Genomic DNA, 24,545 nt, shown 5'->3' with positions numbered 1-24,545 from the left:
GTGGTCCACAGATAAGGAAAAAAAAAATTGATTAATCCTACTTCTTTAGGCAGTGCCTATTTATTTTGTAGTCTGGCAGATGGTAACCCAAATCTACAGAGGACCTCTGGGGGACATTATGAAGTAGAAACTAAATACTAATATTTTAACAGGAGAGGCATGGCAAAAGCCCAAAGAACACTTCAGCATGCCAGGAACAAAAGCAAGCATGGCATGCAATGCACAGGCACATGCTGACAAAATAACGCAGCCTCACAATGGACAGTCATGTTAACCCACGTCTGGCTATTCACCATGAGGGAACACTGCAGTGGCTACAGCTGCAGGAGATACCCTTGTCTGTACACGGGTGCACTGCCTTCAAAAACCTTTCTGTGTGTGTTGGGACTGACTGCTGATGGGGAAATAGTAGGGCTAAATACATGGGATATGAAAACAAAAATAACAGTGACAGTTATTCCTTGCTCGTCAGTTTCAACACAGTTTTACAGCAATTTTCAGTTGTTGTTAGCCAATAAAACTATATTGATTTACAGCAACTAACACTCTGCTATTCTACATAGAACAAGTGTCTGTGTTAACAGTGACTACAAAACTTTCCTCTGCCATTTTACATGAAAGTAAAGATATCTTCAAATCTTTTCCTTCAGTCAACCTAGAAAATATCAGTCTTACTTTTGAAACTGTTTATACAAAATAAAGCAAGTTGTATCAACTTGATACCTCAATCACACTTTAAGCCATGGATTCTTCTGTTTCACACCTATGCTGATTATCTTTAAAAAAGGACTTTCTAAATGTCACAAATTGCCAAGACACCCAAATCAATTAGCTCTTTTGAAAATTTTACACTTAGCTTGCCTTAGACAAGGATAGTACCTGCAATATAACTAAAAACAAACCAAAAAACAAACCAAAACCAACATTAAATAGCTGGTTGTGAGGAAGGATGTTTATGGACATTTGTTTCCCCAGATTATGATCCCTGGGGCTACAATAAATGATCCAGATTAAAGTAATAAATTTCTAAAAAAATAAAATAATAATAATTTAAAAAAGAAAGAACCCCCCCAAATCCTCAAAGTTTAATCCAAAAGTATGAGTGTGTAGTCATGCACAACCAATTCTGAGAATCAAAATTTGAAAAGTCTGAGAACCACTGCTGTAATGCATGATACCTATAGCTACTTCTAACTATCAAACTAGCAACCATGTGATGCAGAAGGTTATGCAGTCCATAGTAAGGAAATACTTGAAAAATGCCTGATAAAAAAAGCAAAACATATAAACTATTGTTACTCACTTTTTAATCCCCTGAGAAAGCAAGCTTATGCACTTACATTTCATCATCATATTCTTTTGGAGGCGATGCTGCAATGACCAAGTCAATCCAATCCTGAAAAAGAAAGGCACAGGCAAATATATGCTGCTAAATACTGCTTTTAGATGTGGTTAGCAGATCATGGAGTATCAGACAGAGAATCAGGAAGGCAATCTGTTGCTGGAAAACCACAGGGAGCAGCAGGAAGATATCTATTAAAGACTTCCATAGGAACATCATTTCAAGATTGAGCTGTTTGATTTGTATCCTGAAATTAAAGAATCTACCGATCTTCCAACAAACTTATAAGTAATTATTCTAAGAATCATCCTGTATTTGGTCATCTTAGCAATTAATACAGTTCTTGCTGAGAAAACACTGTAGCTGAAGTGCAGCATTACTTGCACATTAAGAAATCAAAGATAAGATATTATCATAAAATTCCAATCAGCTTGCAAATAACTTTCAGTATCAAAGAGAGATTCTACAGATAAATGTGTTATAAACAGTCAGAATGTAATGTGTTTAAATACCAATCTTGACATGTGGCTAAATGCTGTGAACTTTCAAAGTCAATTACAAGTGTGGTTTTCAGAGATGCCATATACCAATATCTTCGGCAGATTTCAGCTCACTTTGGTGACACATGGCATACCTATTACTCGTGATGTTTGCAACCTTATTTGTGTTGATGTGACAATGTCATGAAAGAAAAATATATCTCACAAGTGTCGTAGGCAGAATGAGCAAGTATTCCAGGTTACTTACCCCACCCATGTTCCAAGCTTTTGCTAAAGTTGCCTGTGCTTCTGCCAGCTTGCTGTCAATTAATATCTTGCCATTTACAGCTAGTATTTCGTCCCCTTTCACTATGCCTCCTGGAGAAAAGACCAATATTGTATACATACATGTGAGTCTTTTCTGTCCCATATTTATGCAGTATTGAGCATAATGGAAAGTGTCTTCACTTTTCACATGTGAAGGCTTCCACTAAAAATTGACACAGACAAGAAAGTTTGCTACAGGCAAAAGGACTTTTTTGGCATGGAAAAAACACACTAATCTCTTATTGATCATGACCAGTAAGAAACTAGATCAGTAAGATCTTCCATAGTAGGAGTTTGCCTTTCTGGGTAATCCATCTATTACAGCTCACAAATTGTGGTTGACTGTAGGCTGTTACTACTATGAAAATGGCAGCATTACTTAAATACTTGAAGGTGTAAGTGCTATTTGTCAAGGGTTGGCAGGACTATGATTAGTTTGCAAAAGCATGTGTAACGTTTAGTCTTTAGAACTGATTTTGACTTGCTAATCTGGATTAAAGCACAATCAGCTAAGTGGGACTGGATTCAAAGGGGAAAACACAGATGGTAAGGGGATGGCTTTAGCAATGGGAGAGCTCACAATGGTCAAGAGTCAAAGAGAAACAGAATACTTGAGAGATCAAGCGGCTGAGATGTTTTCACAGCAAGAGTGACTTGAACAGCGTGCAGGTTAGGACAAGGTCAGCAAAAACAATGTAAGCAGATATTGTCCTGTCTGTCTACCTGGTCATCACCAGGGTTCTCAAGGAAAGGATGAGAGATACTGGCCACCAGGAGCAACCTTTGGATTTGTTGGTATGCACGTTCTTGTGCCTCCTGGAGAGCTAAGCTGTTAGCCAGAAGGCTCTGGCCTTTAGTGGGATTTTGTGAGCAAAGCCAGGTGTCTTACAAAACAAGTTACTCTTGAAAGTAGCACTAAGAACAAAACTAAGCAGTGTAGTGTAGCCATGGTCTAGTAATAGCTTTGCACATGGAAGTACTACAAATACCATTGCTTGGAAATTAGGAAACAATGGAGACCACACTCAGCATTCCTTAATTAACAGAATACCCCAGAGAATCAGGTGTAATTAAAAAATAAATAAATAAATAAATAAACATATAAAAAACCTGAAAAACAAGGGGTCCTTATTAAGAGATAGCTCTACATTTTCAGGCCACTTTATTGAAAATTCTGTTATGATAAAAATACAATAGCAGTGAGCATTTCTTCTTAAACACTATTTATAAAGTTTACATAATTATTAATTTAAGCAGTAGCCTTCAGAACATGAGCCTCTCTCCGAGCTGCCCTCAGCGCCAAGACAAGACTCGACTGCCTTGGACAATCTAAGTGCGCTCCTCAGTAATCGGCAGAGCTACGAAGTCAGCCAACAACGCTCACCCAGTGCAAGGAGCCACTTTGCAGCAGCATTCAAACTCCCCATTGTTACTCACCATGTTTGTCTGCAGCACCACCCTCATAGATGGCAGACACGACTATCTTTCCAATTGGAGAATCAATTCCTCCCTCAACTGCAAGGTCTAGTGATCCTTCCTATTATGAAAGAATTTTAGTTCAGAAACGGGCTGTTAATTTTTGCTATCAACAGGACCTTAATCTTTCCTTCTTCCCTCAGTTCGAGAAGGACAGGGAACTGCTGGAGAGAGTCCAGCGTAGGGCAATGAAGATGATGAAGGGAGTGGAGCACCTTCCTTATGAAGAAAGGCTGAGGGAGCTGGGTCTCCTTAGTTTGGAGAAGAGGAGACTGAGGGGTGACCTTATTAATTTTTATAAATATATAAAGGGTGAGTGCCACGAGGATGGAGCCAGGCTCTTCTCGGTGGCAAACAATGATAGGACAAGGGGTAATCGGATCAAGCTGGAACACAAGAGGTTCCACTTAAATTTGAGAAGAAACTTCTTCTCAGTGAGGGTGACAGACACTGGAACAGGCTGCCCAGGGAGGTTGTGGAGTCTCCTTCTCTGGAGACATTCAAAACCCACCTGGACATGTTCCTGTGCGACCTCACCCAGGCGTTCCTGCTCCAGCAGGGGGATTGGACTAGATGATCTTTAGAGGTCCCTTCCAATCTCAAACATACTGTGATACTGTGATAAATGGGACTGTACATTAAATGCTTACACAAACCCTTTAAGTATCAACCAAATAATACAGTATTTACCTTTTTAATTCGTAATAGCCGTACATCTTTTCCCACGATCTGCTCTGGGGTAAACTATTAAAAGATACAATGATTAGTCATTTCCAACTTGGAAGTACAAAATAATTAGTCTGATCGATGTAGTTTATGGGAAAAAAGGGATCTCCTCCTCCTCCAAAGTAGTGCTGGAGGAAGATCAGATCATCTTTTTCTGTAAGAAAGTTACTTTTCAACATTACTGGAAAAGACAAATACACAAGCCCCAGCAAACCAACAAGCAAGAATCTTACCCCCTCCCAGCCCTTAAAATCAAGGATGTGTTTTTTCCAGTGTAATTCATATTAAACGGTGAGATGTATTTGAATTATCTCCTTACCATTGAATATGGATCAAAATCTTCCAAATATTTCTGGAAGCCCTGAGGATAAAACAATACTTAACTGTAAAAACATCAGGCTCATGCACACACTTAACCCACAAACCCCATTTTATTTATTAGTGAAAGAACATATAATTCTGTAAACTATGAAAGAAAACAGTAAATGGAGAAAAGTACAGAAAGGCAGTAAACAGTCCATCCTGACAGTCAGAAGACACTTCAAAACCTCATGACAGAACAACAGTTTGAGTTGGTCACACTATGGAGCAATTCTGACGAATAGTTTACCACTCTGTCAGCTCCGCGGTTCCTCTGACAGAACAGCCACAAATCTTGAAAGCATTATGGGCAGACGTGTTCTGCCACACTCTTCTGAGGAAGCTTTCTTGGGACTATGACCATGTTGGGCTTTCTCTAACGCAAGCAGAAGTGACAGGCTCCAATTCGCCTGCCAGGAACACAGTGTCTGGGTTGTGGGACTCCCTTCCAGCCCCCGGTTTCTCTCTTCCTTTCCATGGAGTTTCAGGGAGCTGGTTCCATACTACAAGCAACTGCAGGACAATACTGATTTTGTTTTCATTTAGTTCTGCGGAGGACTTAAAAGTTTTGGCAGGGAGTGTCTGAAATAGGGAAGATGATATTGCAGTTAGGTAGAGCAAGGTCTAAGTTTTGAAAGGACCCACACCTTCTTAGAACTTACAAAACCCACTGCATTACCCTGTCGGACCAACACTGCAGGGACAGGGTGAAAGTTCCCTTTTCTGCAAAGATGAGAGTTTCTGAGTCAGCAACTGGGAATCAATGCTGTTTGGGTGGCGGCTTCTGGAGGAGGGTTAGGAGTTACTGGGTGAGACTGTAAGGGCAATGCTGGAGATTTATAAAATCTCTGCACTTACCCTGCTTGTTAAGGCAAGGACTTCAGGGCTTAGCAGAAATCTTTACTGAGGAACCCAAATGCTGTATCACCGTTGCGGCTTCAAGCTTTAATAACCTGGGGCTATTGGAACAACACAGAACTAAACAACCCTTTTCTGACACAGCAGGCAACCCAGTATCTGATGCAGGCCAGCAGTTTAGTGCATGATCAGGCTTGGGATTTTCATTATTGCCCTCTTTTCTACTGGATCCATCTGATGACAAAGTCTGTTCCACTCTCAGACTCAGCTAAGCCTTTTTCCACTTGTAAATCTAATGTACAGCTAAAGGTTGCTCTGGTGTCTTTAAGGGCTGATTGTTAAATGACAAAGTTGCAGCAGAAGACACTAATGCCTCCTCCTGTTCCCACATTTATCATCTCTCTCAGTTGTCTGTATAATTTTGGTATGACTATGAATGATCCTCTGGGGTCAGATCTCACCCCTGCCACCACTGCTTCTGACAAAGTCTGGTCTGCATTAGCAGCCCCCCAAGTGTACAACAGTGCTACCCATTTGTCCAGCCCCATGCACACAGACCAGGCAACCAGGTGCTGATGACTCTGGCGTAGACTGGCAGTCATTACACAGAGGAACATCGAATCATCCAGCGTAAGCCCTGGCCTTCTGCAGGCTGCCTCTCTCTCCACCTTTTCCCTAAGATCAGAAGACCAACTTACGCAAATCATGGTTTCATTCTGTCTTCTTCTGAGAAGAAACATTTTCCAGGGTTGAAGTATGACCTTCTCTTGCCAGGCTCCAGAGAGCTAAATTTTCAGGCCACAACTGCAGAGCTTTTGCTTACTGCCATGTTTTTGTTTGTTTAATAGGAAAGTATGTAGAATGGGAACAGGAGACACCTTATTTAGCATTTAAACTAGTATGGGTTGCATTGCATTTGTTAACTGCTAACTTCGAGGAACTAAATAAATGGGAATTTGATCACAGGCTTCAGCAAGGGTAGGATTTCATCTTGGGGGAAAAGCAAGCAAACATTAATTCATTTACAAAGTGTTTTAATATTATGAATAGTTTTACTAAAACTGTAGGATAAACATTTTACAATGATAGCTACCTAAACAACAGTTTGAATAGCTGGATTTGTTTTGACCTTTGGAATCATGGGTGAAGTAGATATCTATGGTCTTGGAGCAAGTAACATAGAGGAAAGAACTCCCATCTCAGCCAAGTCACTAATTCATTATGTAATCTAAAGGAAGTCATTGAACTCTCTTTGTCCCAGGTCGCCCTCATGAAAAACAGATGTTGCCCTTGAAGAAAGTTCTCCTGGGAAAATAATTTTTAAAAAGGAAAAAAAAAAAAGAAAAAGAAAAGAAAATCACAAAACACAACACACACACACGCACCAAAAAACAAAACTAAAAATCCCACCACAAAAAAAGAAAACAACCCTGCAAACAAGGAAACTATATGATCTGGATCCAATAATGTACAAATACAGCTCTGACACAACGGAGACATCCACTGAACTGTAATAAATCTTCCCCGAAATAGGCATCACAAATTTGGAGAGCAGGGAGCACACTCCATACCCAAGCAAGGACCGATAAACCAAGCAACACCAAGTGGAAACCACTGTGCTAAGCCTACTCTTCTCCTACTCAGAACATCTCAGGCAAAGGAGTGAAGACCACTCTAATCCTTCCTTGACGCCTTAACGTTCATTGGACGTTGCCAAACCAGATATTAGCTTTTTGCTGTAAATAAGTATCACCTACTCACAAATAATCTCACTGCTTTTTTTGTGTTCTAGGGACTGAATCACAAGTGCACTTCTTTGTGCTTGTTCCCTATTGTGTAGAACCTGGAACATTAAAATGTTTGACTGCACTGAAACAATTATCTATCTGGACTTCTAGATGAATGGCAAACTTAATACTTAAAAAAATGCCAAACAAACAAACCCACAAACTCATAAGCCAATGGTACTGCTCACTAAAGTTTCTGGTATCATTTGTCAATAGTAACTGAGACTTGACTGAAATAAAAAAAAAAAGAAGAATGAAAAGAGAAACCTGTGACCAGATTACAAAATTTTCCTAAAAACACATTTGCTGAGAACAGAACATACTAACACTCAGTGGCAACAGAATTCTCTCAAAGTTCGATTTATCTCAGTCAAATTAAGTCTTCCCTTCTAGAACTCGATTGAAACTGATCAAAAGAAGAAAATAATAATTATTAATCTTAATGGCTTACCATTCAAAAGCTCACACTGTGAGCTCCAAACTGTGCACCAACATTTTCATATAACATGACAATGCATCTAACTTAGCTTGTACTAGTAAAGGTGTTTTCCACAGAAACTGGCACATTTAATGACAGTAGGGAAGTCAAGCATGAAGTTCACTTCAAGTGACTGTCTATTGAACCGCCCATCAAACAAAGAGGAAGAGATGAAAACTTAATCACTATGACAGAGAAAAGCAATAAAAGTAGTAATACCACAGAAAAATCCTACATAATACAGAAAGGCCATATAAGTGTTTTCCTCCACCAGTTCCTCAGATTTCCTACCAATAACTATGCTAGTGTAATAGCTCCATCTGTTAAACTAAGAAAATATATATATTATTATTGAAATTGCAACTGGAGACTAAAAGAAACAAGGAAATCTTAGGAATATATTAAAAAAAATAATTTTCCAGTATCAGATCAGTTATTATTGTTCAACTATCTTAAAGATTGCACTAAACATATGAGCAGTTACAGATGGTGCAACCTGAAGGATTTATTATCCTCTCATTTTTCATCTGTCTAGACTAGCAGGAGCCACAGGAACACACTGAAAGTTTACAAAGATTAGCAATTCTCATGCACTAGGGCTGCCTCGCATCCTCCCTTTTAGAAACTGAGCAACAGGATTAGAAAGCAAAGTTTTAAAACTATGATCAGTCAAAACAAGAAGTACCACACAAAACATGGAAAATGTTATTTTACTTGTTTTTTGTTAGATCTAAATGATGAATTGTAAACCACCATCCTTTTAAACATTTCTTGTGGCTGCAAAAGAAAGAAAATTGCCAAACCAGATATTAGCTTTTTTGCTGTAAATAAGTATCACCTACTCACAAATAATCTCACTGCTTTTTTTGTGTTCTAGGGACTGAATCACAAGTGCACTTCTTTGTGCTTGTTCCCTATACCACATCAAAATGAGAGAACACACACAGTGAAATAGTACTGAAGTCAAAGAGGAAAGAACTCCAGAGAAACTACATCAATAATGCACATTTCCATACCACAAGACTTCTTAAAAATATTTTCTACGACTCCTTTTATCCCTAATTTCTGCAGAACAGTGCTGGACTCTTCTCTAAGAATTTTGGAAAAATAATTGAAAAGAAACGTAGAAAAAACACTAGACAAGTAATTTCCAAAATATTTTAAAAATCATGATAAATATATGTTCTACCTTTAAGATTTGCTCCCCTAGCGAGGAATATTCTATACTGAAAGGTGAATTCCATTATTAAATTCCTCATGAAGGTGATAAGCTGAAAGAAGAGACGTGTGTTTGGGCCCATCCTGAAAGAATCAATTACCTAAATACCAATTACTAGTACAATTTTGTTTTACTTAAGTAAAATTCCTCCTAAATTCAATTGACTTATTTCTGAGTGATCTTGCTTCAATGTGGACATCTACAAGTAATTTCACAATATTGATTAACAACTGCTGAACTTCATTGTGTTGGGCTTCAATGATTTTTAATCCCATGTTGATTCTGTTTTTCTTTTGCTTCCAGTGCATTAACAAAGTAGTACACTGTAGTTTGGAACCACTTAAAATACAGAACCGCTTACTATGTTACAAAAATTTTCAAAAAGGAAATGGGCTAAAACTCCCCCATATATAGGAAAAAAACACCACTCACACCTCTCCAGCCTCCACTCAAAACTCTCCATCAAATTTCAGAAGACTCAAATATGTTTCCTGATACGACAACTTTCTACAGACTAAACTATGGTATTTACATTTCCAAACTCCACTTGCTTTAAAACAAATAACTATATATCAGTTTCACTACTGATTCAATCAGTGTCCTACAGTCATAATCTTACTTGGAAAAGCGTATCTGCTCCTGAGTTAATGAAAGATTTAATGTAATTAATTAAATTAATTAATTAATCCAGAGAGAGAGTTTTCATCTTGAAGGACTTCTGTTCAAGTCTGGCAAGATCTTCCACAAAACTCCTCAGACCCTCTCTTTCAATAGCCCTTTCAACACGGCTGGGTTTGGTATAGTTACGGCAAACAATAACTGAACTTTCCAGTCATTGCACATCTTACCATACAGCATCTAAGCACCTGTCTCGGGTCTCTTGACCTGATAAAGGGGCTGGAGCACAAGTCTGATGAGGAGCGGCTGAGGGAACTGGGGCTGTTCAGCCTGGAGAAAAGGAGGCTGAGGGGAGACCTTATCACTGTCTACAACTACCTGAAGGGAGGTTGTAGCATGGAGGGGGTTGGTCTCTTCCCTCAAGCAGCAAGTGATAGGACAAGAGGAAATGGCCTCACGTTGTGCAGGGGAGGTTTAGATTGGATATTAGGAAAAATACCTCCACCAAAAGGGTTGTTAGGCACTGGAACAGGCTGCCAAGGAAAATGGTTGAGTCACCATCCCTGAAGGAGTTAAAAGACAAGTAGATGAGGTTCTTAGGGGCATGGTTTAGAGGCAGACTTGACAGTGTTAGGTTAACGGTTGGACTCAATGATCTTAAAAGTCTTTTCCAAGCAAAATTATTTGATGATTCTATGACTGCAGTCATGCAGAATCAGGCTTCAAATTGTGCAAATCAGAGGAAAGCTTAAATATTCATTCTTCCTTTCAGAAATGCTGCATCCAATCACAAAGCAGGGAGAGAGGAAAAACCTTTAGTAGCAGCAAGTGCATCCAAGCTTTCTAACTCACACAACAGAATGTTTGTAACAATTGGGAGAGCAGAGACTAATGTTCATGTTGGTTTTGCGCCTCTGAAAACCTGACCACTAAATCAAAACAATCCTCTCCTGTTCCCTGAGCCAAAATTCAGTTAGCTTTGCCACAAGTGTACTCCAATTGACTCTAGTACAGCAGATACAAACAGTTCACACTGGTTTTGACCCAGAGCAGCCATAGGCAGTCAAGTCCACCCCCAAGCTTTAATCCTCACACATCATTTCCCTGCTTATGTGAGAATAAGTTCAGTTTCATGAACTACTAAAAGACCTGGGAATTCTGACCCAAATTCAGTTAATATATAAAGACTTAAGTCATCATAGGGCATTCACTGTTCCTATCTGGCCCAACTACCTTTATGTTTTATCCATTCTTGCATGTTTATTGTAGGCTTATGTTCATGCTTTTCATCATCTTTACTAGTGAATTGCTTGAGTGCAGGCTCACTTGATTAGCTGTTTAAATCAAGTAAATTAATCAAGATCAGTTTCTAGAGTTTGGTACTCAGTACAGCTAAATTCAGTCAAAAACAAGGCAGAAGGAATTTTGTGCATTATGTCATATTAGACAAAGTCTGTGAAATTCAGCAAGACAAGAAATAGGGTAGCAAAAGATACTTTGCCTTTGCTGATACTTCACTAAAAGAAGCTGAACCAGCAGTGTATATGAACAACTGACCCAAATAGGGAATCCCAACTCTGCAAACAAGAAACATTCCTTCTGCATGAAACTGAATTATTATTCTTACACATTTCTGGAGACAGGCAGGTACCTCCTTGTCTGTTTTGTCATACACTGACCTTTTCATCTTTTATCTAATAGAAGTAGCCTCCCTCTTTGCTTTGGTATCCATACAAAAGCCTTACTCCACATATTACTGTGACTTCATTGCAGCCAGGATGAATACTCTTTACAGCATTAAGTTCTAAATGGAAGTCAGAGGTAAGACGTCTACAAAACCAATTTATACACTGATGTTTCTCTCAAAGTCCTATCAGAATACTGCTCCCACTGAAACTGTAATCTTCCAACTAAGGCAGTTTGGGAATGAGAATGACTGACATTTTATCAGACTTGTGATTTGGAAAATGTGCATGCATGCATAAAAAACATAAGAAATTTCTCTGTGGAGGTGGAACTTATTGCCAATTTCTTGAACCAATTATAAGCAGTCAGTGACAAAAACAAACAAACCAAAACAAAAACAAGAAACATTTTCAATTTGTACTAAGGCCTGGCTTATATTAACTGCAGATTATTATTTTACTCTGTTCATTCCTCCTCTAAGGAATTTCATATTGCTCAGAGATACTGAAGGAAGTATCTACGTGTTTATTTTTAGCCCATGTACCTGCCTTCTCTTGAGCAACTGATAACTGCTTTCACTTACAATTTAAATTCATTTGTAATATAGAAGTTTCAAGACTAATACTGTCTGTGGGAAAATGGTTTACTAAGTATCACTTAAATTTGTTTAACTGCAGCTCCAAATATAAAGGAACAAGAATATATAAATTATTCAAGCAGAAAATGAAAAAAAAAAACCCATCACACTCCAATGAAAGACAGCTAAGAATATTGTGCCTATCATTTATTGTTAGATAAAGTATACGCTTGTAATTAAATAAATTAAATGCAAATGTGATTTATTCTCCATCATTTAGAAAGCATATATGTTGCAATACACTGCCTTGCTCATATAAACATATATGTACATGCAAGTCCACACACATGCATATAACAGACACACAACTCTAATTCTAGCAGCATAAGTCATGACGACCCTCAAGAGTAAATATTATTAATTGGTCCACCAGCTATCTTAAATGAATTTTCAGGTCTGGCACTTGGGAGTTATCACCTGTCAGACCCTTGGCTCACCTTCCCTCATATACCACAATTCCCAAAGATGCTACATAGTTGGTCCTAATATATTGAGCCTAAGGGCTTTTTTCTTCATTTACATGTGAAGGAGAAGCAGGAAAAAAAAATTAGAAAATAATCTGATCGTGACTCAACTTTGCAGTAACACAGCATGACCAGTATAGTGGAGTCTAACGTAAAACACACTTTCCCTGCCCGCCCCAGAAATGAAATGATGCAGTTTATATTTCCATTACAAGTATTTCATTACTATCTACAAAGGAAAAATACGGTGTAATTAATTTTTACTACTTCATTTGCATGAATAAATGAATATGTGAATAAATTAAAAAAAGAGACCTACAGAGTCTAAGGCTCTACACTGCTTTGAAATTATGAACCCCATTGTAAAAAAAGTGTCACTACGAGTGACTTTTAGATCACAAAACACATGGAAAATATCCTTTTGTACTTACCATCAGTGATCACTTGAAAATCTATATGAATTTCAGTTAGCAGAAAATGAGACAATCATTGATTCCTTGAGAACAAGTCAACAACAAATCCAACAGTACTGTAGCACTCAGGAAGAGAACATTAAAAGGCTTACCAGGGCCTCTGATTTGATTGTTGGCCTGACCATAAAGTTTGGGTCAGGATGCAGCATTACTGGTTTAGAGACTATTGGTACCCCTGGATGTCGTTGGGTAGGTGGACTTGGAGCAAGTTGCTATGGGGTTAATTTAAGAAAATTACAGTTCACAACATGATTTCTGCAAATCCATCATTTCACCAAGATGCCTCAATACAAATAGTTTATGGTAATGAATTTAATGACACTAATAAAATAATTCCATATGCTTTTTTTTCTAACTAAGACTTACAAAGTTAAAACACCAAAACGTAATTTCTCTTGATCCAAACAGCATCTTTTTCCCCTAAACTCTGAACTTCATCAGCAAGATTATGGAAAAATCTCATCCCTGCTTTTGGCATTTATCCCATAAGGGCAATGAATGGAATGAGAAGCTACAGAAAGGAAAAAAAAAAAAAGCTAAAGTTAAGTGTAAGAACATAGTGAACCTGAAATGAGATTTTAACTAATCTATGGCTAAACAGACCTTTTCAGATGTAATTCACCATGACTGCAGCAATCACCTTCCATAACGAATTTCAAGTCAACTCATTCTGACTTCAGAGCAAGGGTTAGTTACACTAATTACCCACCCTTGACTCTACAAAGTACAGATACCCAGAGGCATCTGAGACTCAGACATCCAGCACGTACTAACCCAATTCTAACTTCTTACTCAGGCAAAACTCCCACTGACGTCAAGCAAAGTTTGACTCAAGAGTTCAAAACTGAGCCCTGTGGGTTTAGTTTCTGACTTAACCCCAGCAACTCCTAGCACGCTCTTGTCAATGTTTCTCATAGGAAATGTGATGTATTCCAGATATCATTCATATAGTACAAGTTGTATCCTCTGAAGTGATTTGAATTGCTTCCAGCAAACTGGTTAAGCCTTTTTTTCTTTTTTTTTTAATTAACTAATTTAAGAAAAAAGTTTTGGAACCAGATCTTTTAAAGTCCCTGTGGATATCCCCCAACTAATGTTGTTCCACACTGTGAAATAGATCATTTTGTTTTGCCTTCTCATCTTAGAAAAATCACCAGGTTCACAGCTATCAACTTGTTTAAGTTGCACTGGAACTGGACGATTTCTCCTGGAGTTGCCCAGTTTAGAGACAAGACTTTTCTAGAGTGCCTCAGAATAGGGGAACCTGACATTCAGCCACCCTGAATAAAAATCAGTACAAAGAGTTACCCATCAAATGTTAGTTACCCTGAGACGAAAGCTTGCTTCTTAGCACCCATTATGTTTAATATATAGTTTGATCCTAGCTCCTTCTGCCTGTCTTGCCAGAAGAACAAAGTGTATGCTCCATGACACACACACGTGCAAAACAAGCAAACACGGACAGTATGTTGCTGAAGTGTTGAAATATGAAGACCTCGGACCATTAGGAGTCACTTCTGCTACCTAGTATTAGGTATCTTGTAACATAGCAAAAGATCCATGCACATGAATGCAAGCGCTGAATTTTAAATCAGCCATGCAGAGTCAAACCCTCGGCAGCCCCTTGACATTAACATTACATGTGAAGTTAGAAAACGACAGTCATTATTAACAGTACATGACATACCAGCGGATTGCTCGATACAGAAGATACTTTGCCAACGTGGGAGGTGTTTCTTACAACCTAAACAGAAAGAGACTAGGTTCATATGAAGTATACAGCTAATAATGGTTTTGAGAAACAGATAGATTTACACCAGATATTTTAATAGTTAGTTGTCAAGAACTTAACTGACAGGATTTCATTCCTTTTGTCAGTTATTTGTTCAACCTGAATTTGAAATTGAATGATCTTGGGGAAAAACTTTACAATACAGAGAAGATTTACCATTTTGAGTAAAATTAGAAAAGTAAATTTATTGTCTTATTTTCGACATTAGCAGGCACAAACACAAGATCTTTTATCACTGAAGTCAAATAAATGCACTGCTGCTTATCTGTGGTGTTAAAAAATGACTTTTTAAAGAGCAGCAAGGATAAATTGTCTAGATTGTAATTTTTCTTCCATGTCTGTAACCACATCAGGAATACTGGGTTATATACTTTAAAACAAAGCAGTTTTGGCTCATTATTAATACTTTACTAAGAGCTTTAGTTCTTTCCTCACATCCACTTATTATATTCAGTGAAAACTGGCTTATTATTTTTGAAGGCTCAGTTATTTTTTTGTTGTTGTTGTACTTCCCTTATATATTTGTCTTTTCTCTAACATATCTAGGAGTAAAAAACTGCCAGAAACATATTGGAATATATGGGTTGGTGGTCAGATCCAGTATGGAATATTACTTTTTTTATCTGAATATTTTCTGTTAGTGTTAGGAGAATGTATTTTCCCTCTGAACACCAGTATTTTATACACTTGTGTCATTTCACACCATTTTTATTTTGCAAATAACATGGGAAACCTGTTATCCATAAGAATACCAGATGCCTCCATTTGAGTGGGTATAGTACATTCTTGGCACTTCGAACATGTAATCCATATAGATGAACCACTATCAGAGGTCTACTTAAGTTTATAAGAAGAGATTCATAGTTCACATTAAGGCAATAACTCACATAGAAATAATCTGCCAGTTTCCCCTGATTAATTTAAATATCCTTTTCCACCCCAACCAGAATCATGCCAAAGTGAAGCCTGGTATTTCCAAGTAAGCATGCAAAAAAACCCAACCAAAATATCAGCAGCACAATCCATGCAGAAAACTGTGTAGGAAAGAAGTGACCATATGGGATTCTCTTCTAGTGTTTGAAACAAGAATCTTTTCCCATAAAAATGAGAACATGAATCCCACTATAGTGCTTAGCAAAGGGAACTATGATAAAACAGCTGCCACTTATCTTCTAAAGTGAGATCTGGAACAAGATTTCTTATATTTGATCTTTTTTTGGACTGGGATTGTAATAAGGAGAAAGTCAGAATATCTTCTCAAATAAATCCCTAACTCCTGTGTGTCCAAAAGAAGTAAACCCCAATTACCAACTCTTGTTCATTTAAAAGTATTTTACCGGTCATTTATACTGTGTTGAGGTTTTAAAAGTTTGAACTTCTGATTTTAAGCTAATTTTTTTGGTCTACTCTTCTCACCTGATAAAGCAATTTGATGGCATATTTAAAACACTTTCACAAGTCGTTTTCACTACAGACATTTTTCTTAAATTTAACCATGAGTTAAATCTGCTGCCTGCCATTCTGGTTTTTTATATCTTTAAACATTGAAGTCCAAATCGTCTTTTTAGCTGATACATTCTGCCCAAAATACCTGCATGTGGTAGGGTTACAACATATGTAGGGAAGAGATAGTAAAACCCTCTCAACTTAAAAAAAATTAAACTACCTGTGGACTGCTAATCTCATTCCTTCTTTTAGAAGCGCATATGGCTTATGTGTAGGTCCAGTGGATAAAGTGGATAATGGAGCTGGGGAGGGGCGCAGGGGAATGGTAGAGGCACATGCATCCAAACAGATGACGAGATCACCTGGGAAGCTGGTGTTACTGCCAGGGCTGGACTTCTTGGAAGTGGAACATTTGAAGCAGGAAGCAGATGAGCTGGTGATGCTGGAGTAACAGTGGGTGGTGGTGGCGGAGGCGGCGCCACACGTTGTTTAGGCTTGTCAACTTCATCTAAGTTGATATCATCAAGATCTGTGGTATGCAGTTGCAGGCCACCAGCAAAACGCCGCATGGATGTGGCAGAAGGAGAAGCAGAAGGACGTCCACTTGCCAACTACGCGCAACAGAACAGAAATCTGCCTTAACAGTTCATCTGCCTGCAACAGCTCCGAACAAATTAATGGCAAATGCTAGAACATCACTTAACTTGCACAGGAAGATCTTGCCTTCTCACACACAGAATATACAGAAACCTTTTCTCTGAAAGCCTTTTTAAAAGCACTCCCTGGGATTCCAGGTTAAAAAGAAGAAAACTGGAGTCTGGGCTGTTGGGGTAGGAGCAGATGACACAAAAAAAAAAAAACGACAGAGGAAATACATCACAGTGTTTGTCTTAAAAACAGGGTAGAGGCCTGGAAATACAGTGATTTTAATCTGTACTGTTCCCCCTTTATAGAGTAAGGGGGACAAAGACCTAAGAGAAGACAGGCATATTTAGGCAGTGAGAGAAACCTCCACATAATCATTCCACTGTCCTAGAGACCTGCACTGAAGAGCCACATGGATCTGAGCCCGAGGCCAGGAAGAACAGAAGATCAGCTGCTTTTTTCAGAGCTGCTCCAGATTGACCTGAAGGAAATTCAGGCGGGAGTGTTCCCCAAGGGTCCCCTTTGTGGTTGCAATTTCTCGGGGGTCCTGGGGGAGTTGAGCAGATTGCAGTGTTCCTCTGGAAAGCAGCTGTGCTTGGAAGAGAGCCAGAGCAGCAGGATGGTGGGAAAGCCACACTCCACATCTAGAACCATCAGGATCTAAGGCACCATCACCATCTGCAACTCCCTTTGTTTAAAGGGACTATTTAAAACACAAAACAAACCCTGCTCTTGGGAGTTTCTTATCTTTTTGCCCATTTTATTAACCTGCAGCTTTATTCTATCCAATATAAGGAAGCATCCAAGAGCTCATAATCAAAGAAGTTCTTATTTGCATAAGATACTGAAAAATATGGCTGGGTATTCTGCTGTCAGTTTTATTATTGGTAGTGTGTCCCATCTAGCCCAAACAGCTCACCAGCTAATAAAATTCTTAATTTTGTAGTGATAATATACTTTAAAAGGACAAAATAAAACCAGTTCATTAAAATAATTTTAAAAATCCATAAAACATAGGAACAGTAAATGCTATAGATTGTAATTAATCAATTACTGACATTTTTTCCCCTCTGAGAATGAAGGCAAGAGGGAAAGATCAAGACAGATTTTTCTCTGGTAAAAATCCTGTTGCTTTTATGAGACAACTAGTGAGCTATTTAGAAATCATGCAATATATGGAAAAGCCAGAATTTTACCTCAGGAGACTCATTCTCCACAGAGGAAATCTGTTCTAACCGTGTCTGACAAAGTCTTTCCACCCAGTGCTGCACCTTTTCTGATTCTTCCAGGTCCTCTCTTTCTGTCTCAGATACCTTAACCATAACATCAGTGCATGAAAAAAGGTTATAGGTATAGTTACAAGATAAGTACGTTTCAAAAGTATGAAATGCCATTTAAATTTGTTTTAAAACTAATTACGCTTTCCTATTTTGCTGCCTTTCATTAAATTCATCACTACACATGGACACACATTAACTGCAGAGGTATCCTCATTTGGGCAAAAACTGACTGTAGAAACAAGCAAACGTGGGAACAGAGTTTTGCAGTGAAATAGCAATTTTTTTAAACTTCATTATCTTTGACATGATCAAACAAGTGTCTTGCTAAGGTAACTCCTTAGCACTTAGCACACTCAAGATTCAGCTCATTTTCTTTCAAAGTAATTTTGCACTTGATAGGAGAACACAACATACCTCTTGCACAAGACGATTTATTTTCAGTTGTTTTTCTTTCTCCAACATTCCTTCTTTCTCTTTGGCAAGTTTTTGCTCAAACTCCATTTCCTTTTTATTCTTCCTTTGTTCACACAGGCTGTCACTTTTTGACTTCTTTCGCTCTTTCCCTTTCTGGGAAGTTTTGATGATTTTTTTTTTTTTTAAACAGATTTTTACAGCAGGTAAAAACATCACAAACTTCAAGCTCAGTACATGAGTGTCTGCCCCGAAAATTTAATTACAGCCTGTGCAAGTATGGGGGTGGCCTTTTAAAAGAAAATCTGAAGTCCATTTCCCCAGCAATGTGCAGGAAATTCAATGTTATTTGGAGGGCCTTTGCACATTAACATAAGTTGGGCAACACCAGACAGTTTGACGTTTTTGCTCCTCTGCAGAGTTAAAACATTAGGGCACACATGTCACTACAAAACTTCAAATACTCAAACACTTCTGGTTAGGTCTTGATTTGCCATGTCTCTCTGTTCTGGCATTTTGTATAAAAATACAAGACTGCTTTCAGGTGACAGATGCTCATGTATAGGTTGATGTGAATATTCTATGCATAGGTCATTTCATTCATGCATATGTCCTAAAACCAGCACTGCATGCTTTAATACAACAGAAATAAGTAATGACAAAGGAGAGGCTTAGATCAGTGCAGAAACGGAATTGCTCCTAGGAAAAAACACTGCATCACAAAGACCAAGTAGCTCCTACAAACACTGGATAAAATCTAATACAGCACAAAGCAGCTCCAAAAGTTTACATGTCGAGTGCAACCAAAGGGGAGGACCACACAGTCTTTTTGGAGACTTTACTGTTGCCTTCAGGATACACCCAGCTCCTTATTTCTGCTTTAGTGATGTCACATTTCTGCTGTCCTCTCCTGTTTGTACCAACAGAGCCTAGTTCATATTGGAAAGCCCATGTTCTCCTTTTATTTATGAAAAAGTAAAAATGAGGAGTAGCTGGCCACTTAGTGTCAGCTACTGCCAGTGCCCAGAGAGGAGACACTTTGGGTTTGATTTTGCTCTGCTCATTATCATCAGCTACTGACTTTTCATGGTGGCTTTGAGAATTCAAAGCATGAATGTGCTCCACCTGAAGTAGGATTGTCTTCCTTCCTCCTTTTACATGTAATATTGATAATAAAGCCTTGGAAAACATATTTTCCCTAGCAGCTACAATAGTCTATTCTCCCAGTTGAGCAGTTAATTAGAACATGGTACCGCTGAGTTCAGTGGGACGCCGTCTATTGCTTCATAGTTAAGTGGTGGTGGTGTTGGGAGAGGGGAAAAATGCTATAATCATTGGAGACAAAAATTAAAAGAAAATTTTAAAAGTCTAGCTTTTCACACTGATGTTTTAGCATAAACATAATTCTGTTGGCATATTTTATTCAGGGCTAATTAGTTTGTAATACAGTAACAACTGCTTATAGTATCTTATCCTCTAATAAATCAGAAGATACATTTAGTACTGACTACTAAATGTAACATCTGGCAGACCAACTTGCTAGGTATCAACATTTGAGAAATTACTGAATTTAAAGGTACCATAAGAAGTACACATACCAAAGTGTTTCAGACTATGACTAATATCAGATATATCAGAAAATCTTAGCTGCATTCACTGCATTCAGATACAACAGGATGAGTCATCCTTTCCATCCATTTTCCCAATGGATTAGTTTTACTTCCTATTATAGACATCTTTAGTACAGAGGGAAATTTTGGTTTTAAAACAAAACAATAAAATCAACTAGCACTTTAAAGTAGGATGAAAACCTCATCACTTCCAGATTAAAAATATTTCCAAAAACAAAAGATTAAAAATAGATATTTTCAAGTTTCTAGTCCACATTGTGTAGTAGAGTTCAACTGAAACTGGGTAAGATCTTCATTAATATATGGAAAAGCCATTTGAATGCTCTGTAAACTATCAGCAGCAATACAGAAGCTCACCTATTTGTGTGCAGAGACTGAGTTTTCATAATCCTAACTGTACTGGCTTTCACAGAAGTTACAGATTCATGATGATTTACTGTCACTAGCAGTAAAAAATGGAGAGTACCATCTTTTCCTATTCTCTGTTAAGGAAAACGGGCATTTCCTGTCCACACAGAAGGTTAAAGTGATAGTCCTAAACAGTGACACAAATATTTCATCTGTCAGATACAATCCTGACCTCCTCAGAAGCCTTCAGTTCTCAGAATATATGAACTTCAGTTCTCAGATATATGAACTCTTCCTGACACTTCTACCCCTGTGAATTACTATCAGCCATCACAAAAAAAAAAAAAAAAACACAACACAAAAACAACAAAGCACCAAAACATGGAACACAACCACAACCGCCCTATTATATGGCTAATAAACACTGAAAGAAATAAAGATAACAAAGCTACAGCGGGAATAAAGTATTATTTGAAACTAACATTAAATTTGAAATAGCAATACTTTAGCAACAACTCTACAGATATAAAAGTATTCTAACAAGCATAAAGATTTGCACTTTTTTTTTTGCTCATTCTGTGTGATATACATGCCTAAAAGCCTTTTGCCTTCAGCACTCCTCTCACTGGGAGATTTGCAGACATTACTGGGAACTGCATACATGGTTCCCACTGAATTTTTGTCTCTACTTTATTTTTTTCATACATTATTCTGAGGACTTCTGGAGAACACAAAGACATGTACTGCCCACCTGTACTGAATATCTTCTGCCAAGTACTGACATGCAATTCCCACTGCAGCTGGCAGAACTTGAAAAGTCCAAAGAATTCAAAAGGACAAACTCCTAGGCAGATGCATCCCAAATGCATCTTAATTTCTGCACAGGTAAAAAGAAGCCACACTTGACTACAAAGAATGTCTTGTAATAACAGAGAAGAAGAAAAAAAGAGGAATTAAAATTTGAAACCACAGCAAACACATTTCATATCAAACTCTGTACCTTCCGGATTGTGGGAAACTTTCCTTCATACCGATAAAACCATCCAAAAGCTATAAAAGGTAAAGGGAAAGTTGTTTGAAGAAAAGTCAAGGACTGCGTCAGATTAAGATCAATCCATACTGATACATGTAACTGATGAAAATTTATTTGAAGGCGCAAAACCAAAGGTTTGATATTACATGGTAAGTTCTTAGACAACATCTTGATCAATTGTGCTAGTACATCTAGTCATAAGACGCCCTTTTTTTACTGATAGACATTTTATGTTAAAGCAAATGCAACAAGTAATCTTCATACAGAACCATACAGCCATATGCATTCCTAAGATTTCTTTGGTCACAGTCCTACTTCACACTAGTTTTAATAAGCCTTCTTAAAATGAAACGGGTATTCAAACACATTCAAGCTTGTGACAGAACACAGTGGTGTTTGAGGAGACAAGAAGAGCTCAGTTTCCTAGGATAAAATATTACAAGCCAAATGCATAAATATTGCTAAGTAAAAACATACAAAAGAATCCATTAACATAATTTTACATTAGAAACACTGATAACAAACACAGCTGTCAATGTAATCCACCCTTCTGTAGGACTGACAGATTTTGTACTTGTATCAAGGTATCTTTAGAAAGCAATGACAGCAACAGTGTCACAACCTTTAATCTTTTCACGATGGACCGCGAATTTTGCCCCAACAGAACCAAATGATCAGCTGAGTGTCAAGACTGACTGTCAGGAAGAAGTGGAACACAGGAAGAATCTGAGTCAGGATAGGAAGTTAAGGCTGAGCGGCAAACCTGTTTGTCCTGCTTCATGATCACTTCATCCATGTCATCTGTTTCAAGCTGGTCATGTGCAACTCCCTTTAAATCTACTAGAGAAACAAAGGAGGAAAGGAGTGAGGAGATAGAAATGATAGTCTAACTGGAGGTTTCCGTGAAATGAAAAAGAAATCAGCCATGTGTTACTAGAAGTTCCCATGAAATAAAAAGAAGTTAGCAACAGGCTATTTTTCCACATAATTGAAAAAAAATCAGGTCCTGCATACATCAAAATCAATGTCCAACCTCCTCCAACCCTGAAGAGCAGCTAGGATCTGCACGTTGCCATTAGTCTGCTCTGCTATGAAGGGAAGCCTGCAGAGATAGGTGGCTTTTCCTGTAATTAAACCATGAGCAGTTCTGGGATACTTCTTCAAATCAGCCTTCTAGTGTGCTGTCACTGAAGTAAATGCTATACAGAGAAAACACTGTCCTGAAAAATCAGAAAACTAAATGGATAAAAGATGGTTGCAGAAGCAGCACTTGCCCATCTCAGTTTCTCATCCATGAAAAGTTATGTGACTTCCCCAAAGTCACACAAAAAATAATCAGGTTAGGAACAGACCCAGGTCTCCCTTACGTTATACAACACCTGCTGCACAAGCACTTTCCACTTCTTCATTTGTCTAATACCGTTTTAGCACTCTCCACATACTATAGCTCCCAGCTTAGCTTCTTAACTGCAAATTAAATTCCAATCATCCTAAATTCCTTTGGGCAACTAAGTCAGACTTACACTTCAGGGCAATTCCTCATGGCAAAGGTGCAGTTTTCAAACAGTACTTCCTCAGTCTCTTGACTAATTCTGAAGCAGACTGCCCAGTGATATCAAATCAACTTTTGGGCTGTGCAGATGACAGCCTGTTTGTGAGAGATTTGCTGCAATGGAGGAAAAGAGGAAAAACGAAGGAAAAAGTAGAACAGGGGAGGAAAAAGACAGATTCAGTAAGGAAAATTATAGTAGGCAGGAAATAGAAAAAATAAAAAGGAAAAGGTGTTTCAAAACCTACAAGTAAACCACATTTGAAAAAGCAGGATTTTTTTTCCACTCTGACAGGTGGTCTATTTAAGATATGAACAGATCTGCTACTACACACAGCACCTCACAAACAAATGCCTGAATTTTGCAAATTCTTAGAAATGTGCCTGGCTTGCTTATGTTTAGGTCACCAGGAACTGATTCAGAAGTTCTGTTTGTATACTTTTAATTAATACATGCTTACGTGCTTTGCTACCCAGGCTCTTCGCATGCAAGATTACTTTTTTAAAAATTATTATGCCATTATAATTTCATTTCCAAGACAACTGTCAAAAGAGCATGAACTGACGAAAGTGATATGCGGAAAAAATGATCTGGTAAATGCTTTAGCCTGGGAAGAGATAAATTAGATGTGAAAGGCATGCTGGCAAGAAACAGATTTGTTAAAAGATCTAGGAAAAACACTTGAAATAAAAGTTGCTGATTCTTAAGAATCTTTGATTTTTCTCTTTGTTGTCATGTCTCACTGTCATTTTGCAACAGTGCCTTCTGCTGCATTTTTTGATCACATTCGATATATTAAGTTGTTTACTCTTCCTCATGGAAGAGAAGCAAGGGAGCTTCAATACATTCCTGTAGCCCCTGAAGACTACCAAAGAAAGAGAGGACTGAGGTCATGCTGAAGAGATGAGGAAAAAGATCTTTAAATTCTTCTGAAAACTAAACATTGAATTCATTTCCTCCAAGCCAAAAGCAGATATTCCATATCTATCTTTTTTAGTTAGAAGCAAGTAGACAAAAATACCCAAAACCATAGTCTCCACCCTCCATAACACACTGATTTAGAGTAAGGGAGAAGAAAAAAGGTAATGATAGGAATAGTATGAAGTGCATTTATTCAGTCCAAATGAAACTGCAAATCCAGCACTAGTTTTCTACCTTCAGACACTCCACCTCCCAAGACCTCTTCCCAAATATAAAAATGATGTGAAATTATTTGCTGATATTATTAATGCAGAAAAATCAAAGCTAACTGGAAATGAAAGAACAAAAACAAACTCATCTCCCCTTCTTCATGCCTTCCTTTTGAAAAGTAACAAAACCCAGTAACAAAATGCCCACAAACCCTAAAATATTACTTATACCATATACTTATACCATAAGTAATATTTTCTTCACAGACAGGAAAGCACCGGGTGTATGCAACTTAACATTTGAATATCAGCTTATCCACATGGACATAAAAGCACAATCACATATCAT

The 24,545-nt window shown here is 38.0% G+C and overlaps 1 protein-coding gene across 1 annotated transcript in view; it reads right to left on the bottom strand.

Annotated features, from left to right (window-relative positions):
• Positions 1-314: 314 nt before the first annotated feature.
• The window catches only part of USH1C (USH1 protein network component harmonin), a gene marked incomplete at its 3' end in the record, with an annotated part of 48,223 nt that continues 23,992 nt past the window's right edge, over positions 315-24,545 (bottom strand). Inside the window, exons 15-21 of the mRNA XM_082058293.1 lie at positions 22,280-22,356; positions 4,670-4,711; positions 4,315-4,368; positions 3,586-3,685; positions 2,090-2,199; positions 1,341-1,396; positions 315-414 (exon numbers count right to left, since the gene is read on the bottom strand). Coding sequence (XP_081914419.1) covers positions 315-414; positions 1,341-1,396; positions 2,090-2,199; positions 3,586-3,685; positions 4,315-4,368; positions 4,670-4,711; positions 22,280-22,356 — 539 coding nt within the window. The remainder of the gene's footprint in view (positions 415-1,340; positions 1,397-2,089; positions 2,200-3,585; positions 3,686-4,314; positions 4,369-4,669; positions 4,712-22,279; positions 22,357-24,545) is intronic.

The sequence above is a fragment of the Streptopelia decaocto genome, assembly GCF_964273445.1.
Source record: "Streptopelia decaocto genome assembly, chromosome: 7".
Lineage (NCBI taxonomy): Eukaryota > Metazoa > Chordata > Aves > Columbiformes > Columbidae > Streptopelia > Streptopelia decaocto.
The sequence above is the reverse complement of the archived record's forward strand: the minus strand, read 5'-3'. Positions and strand labels throughout refer to the sequence as shown.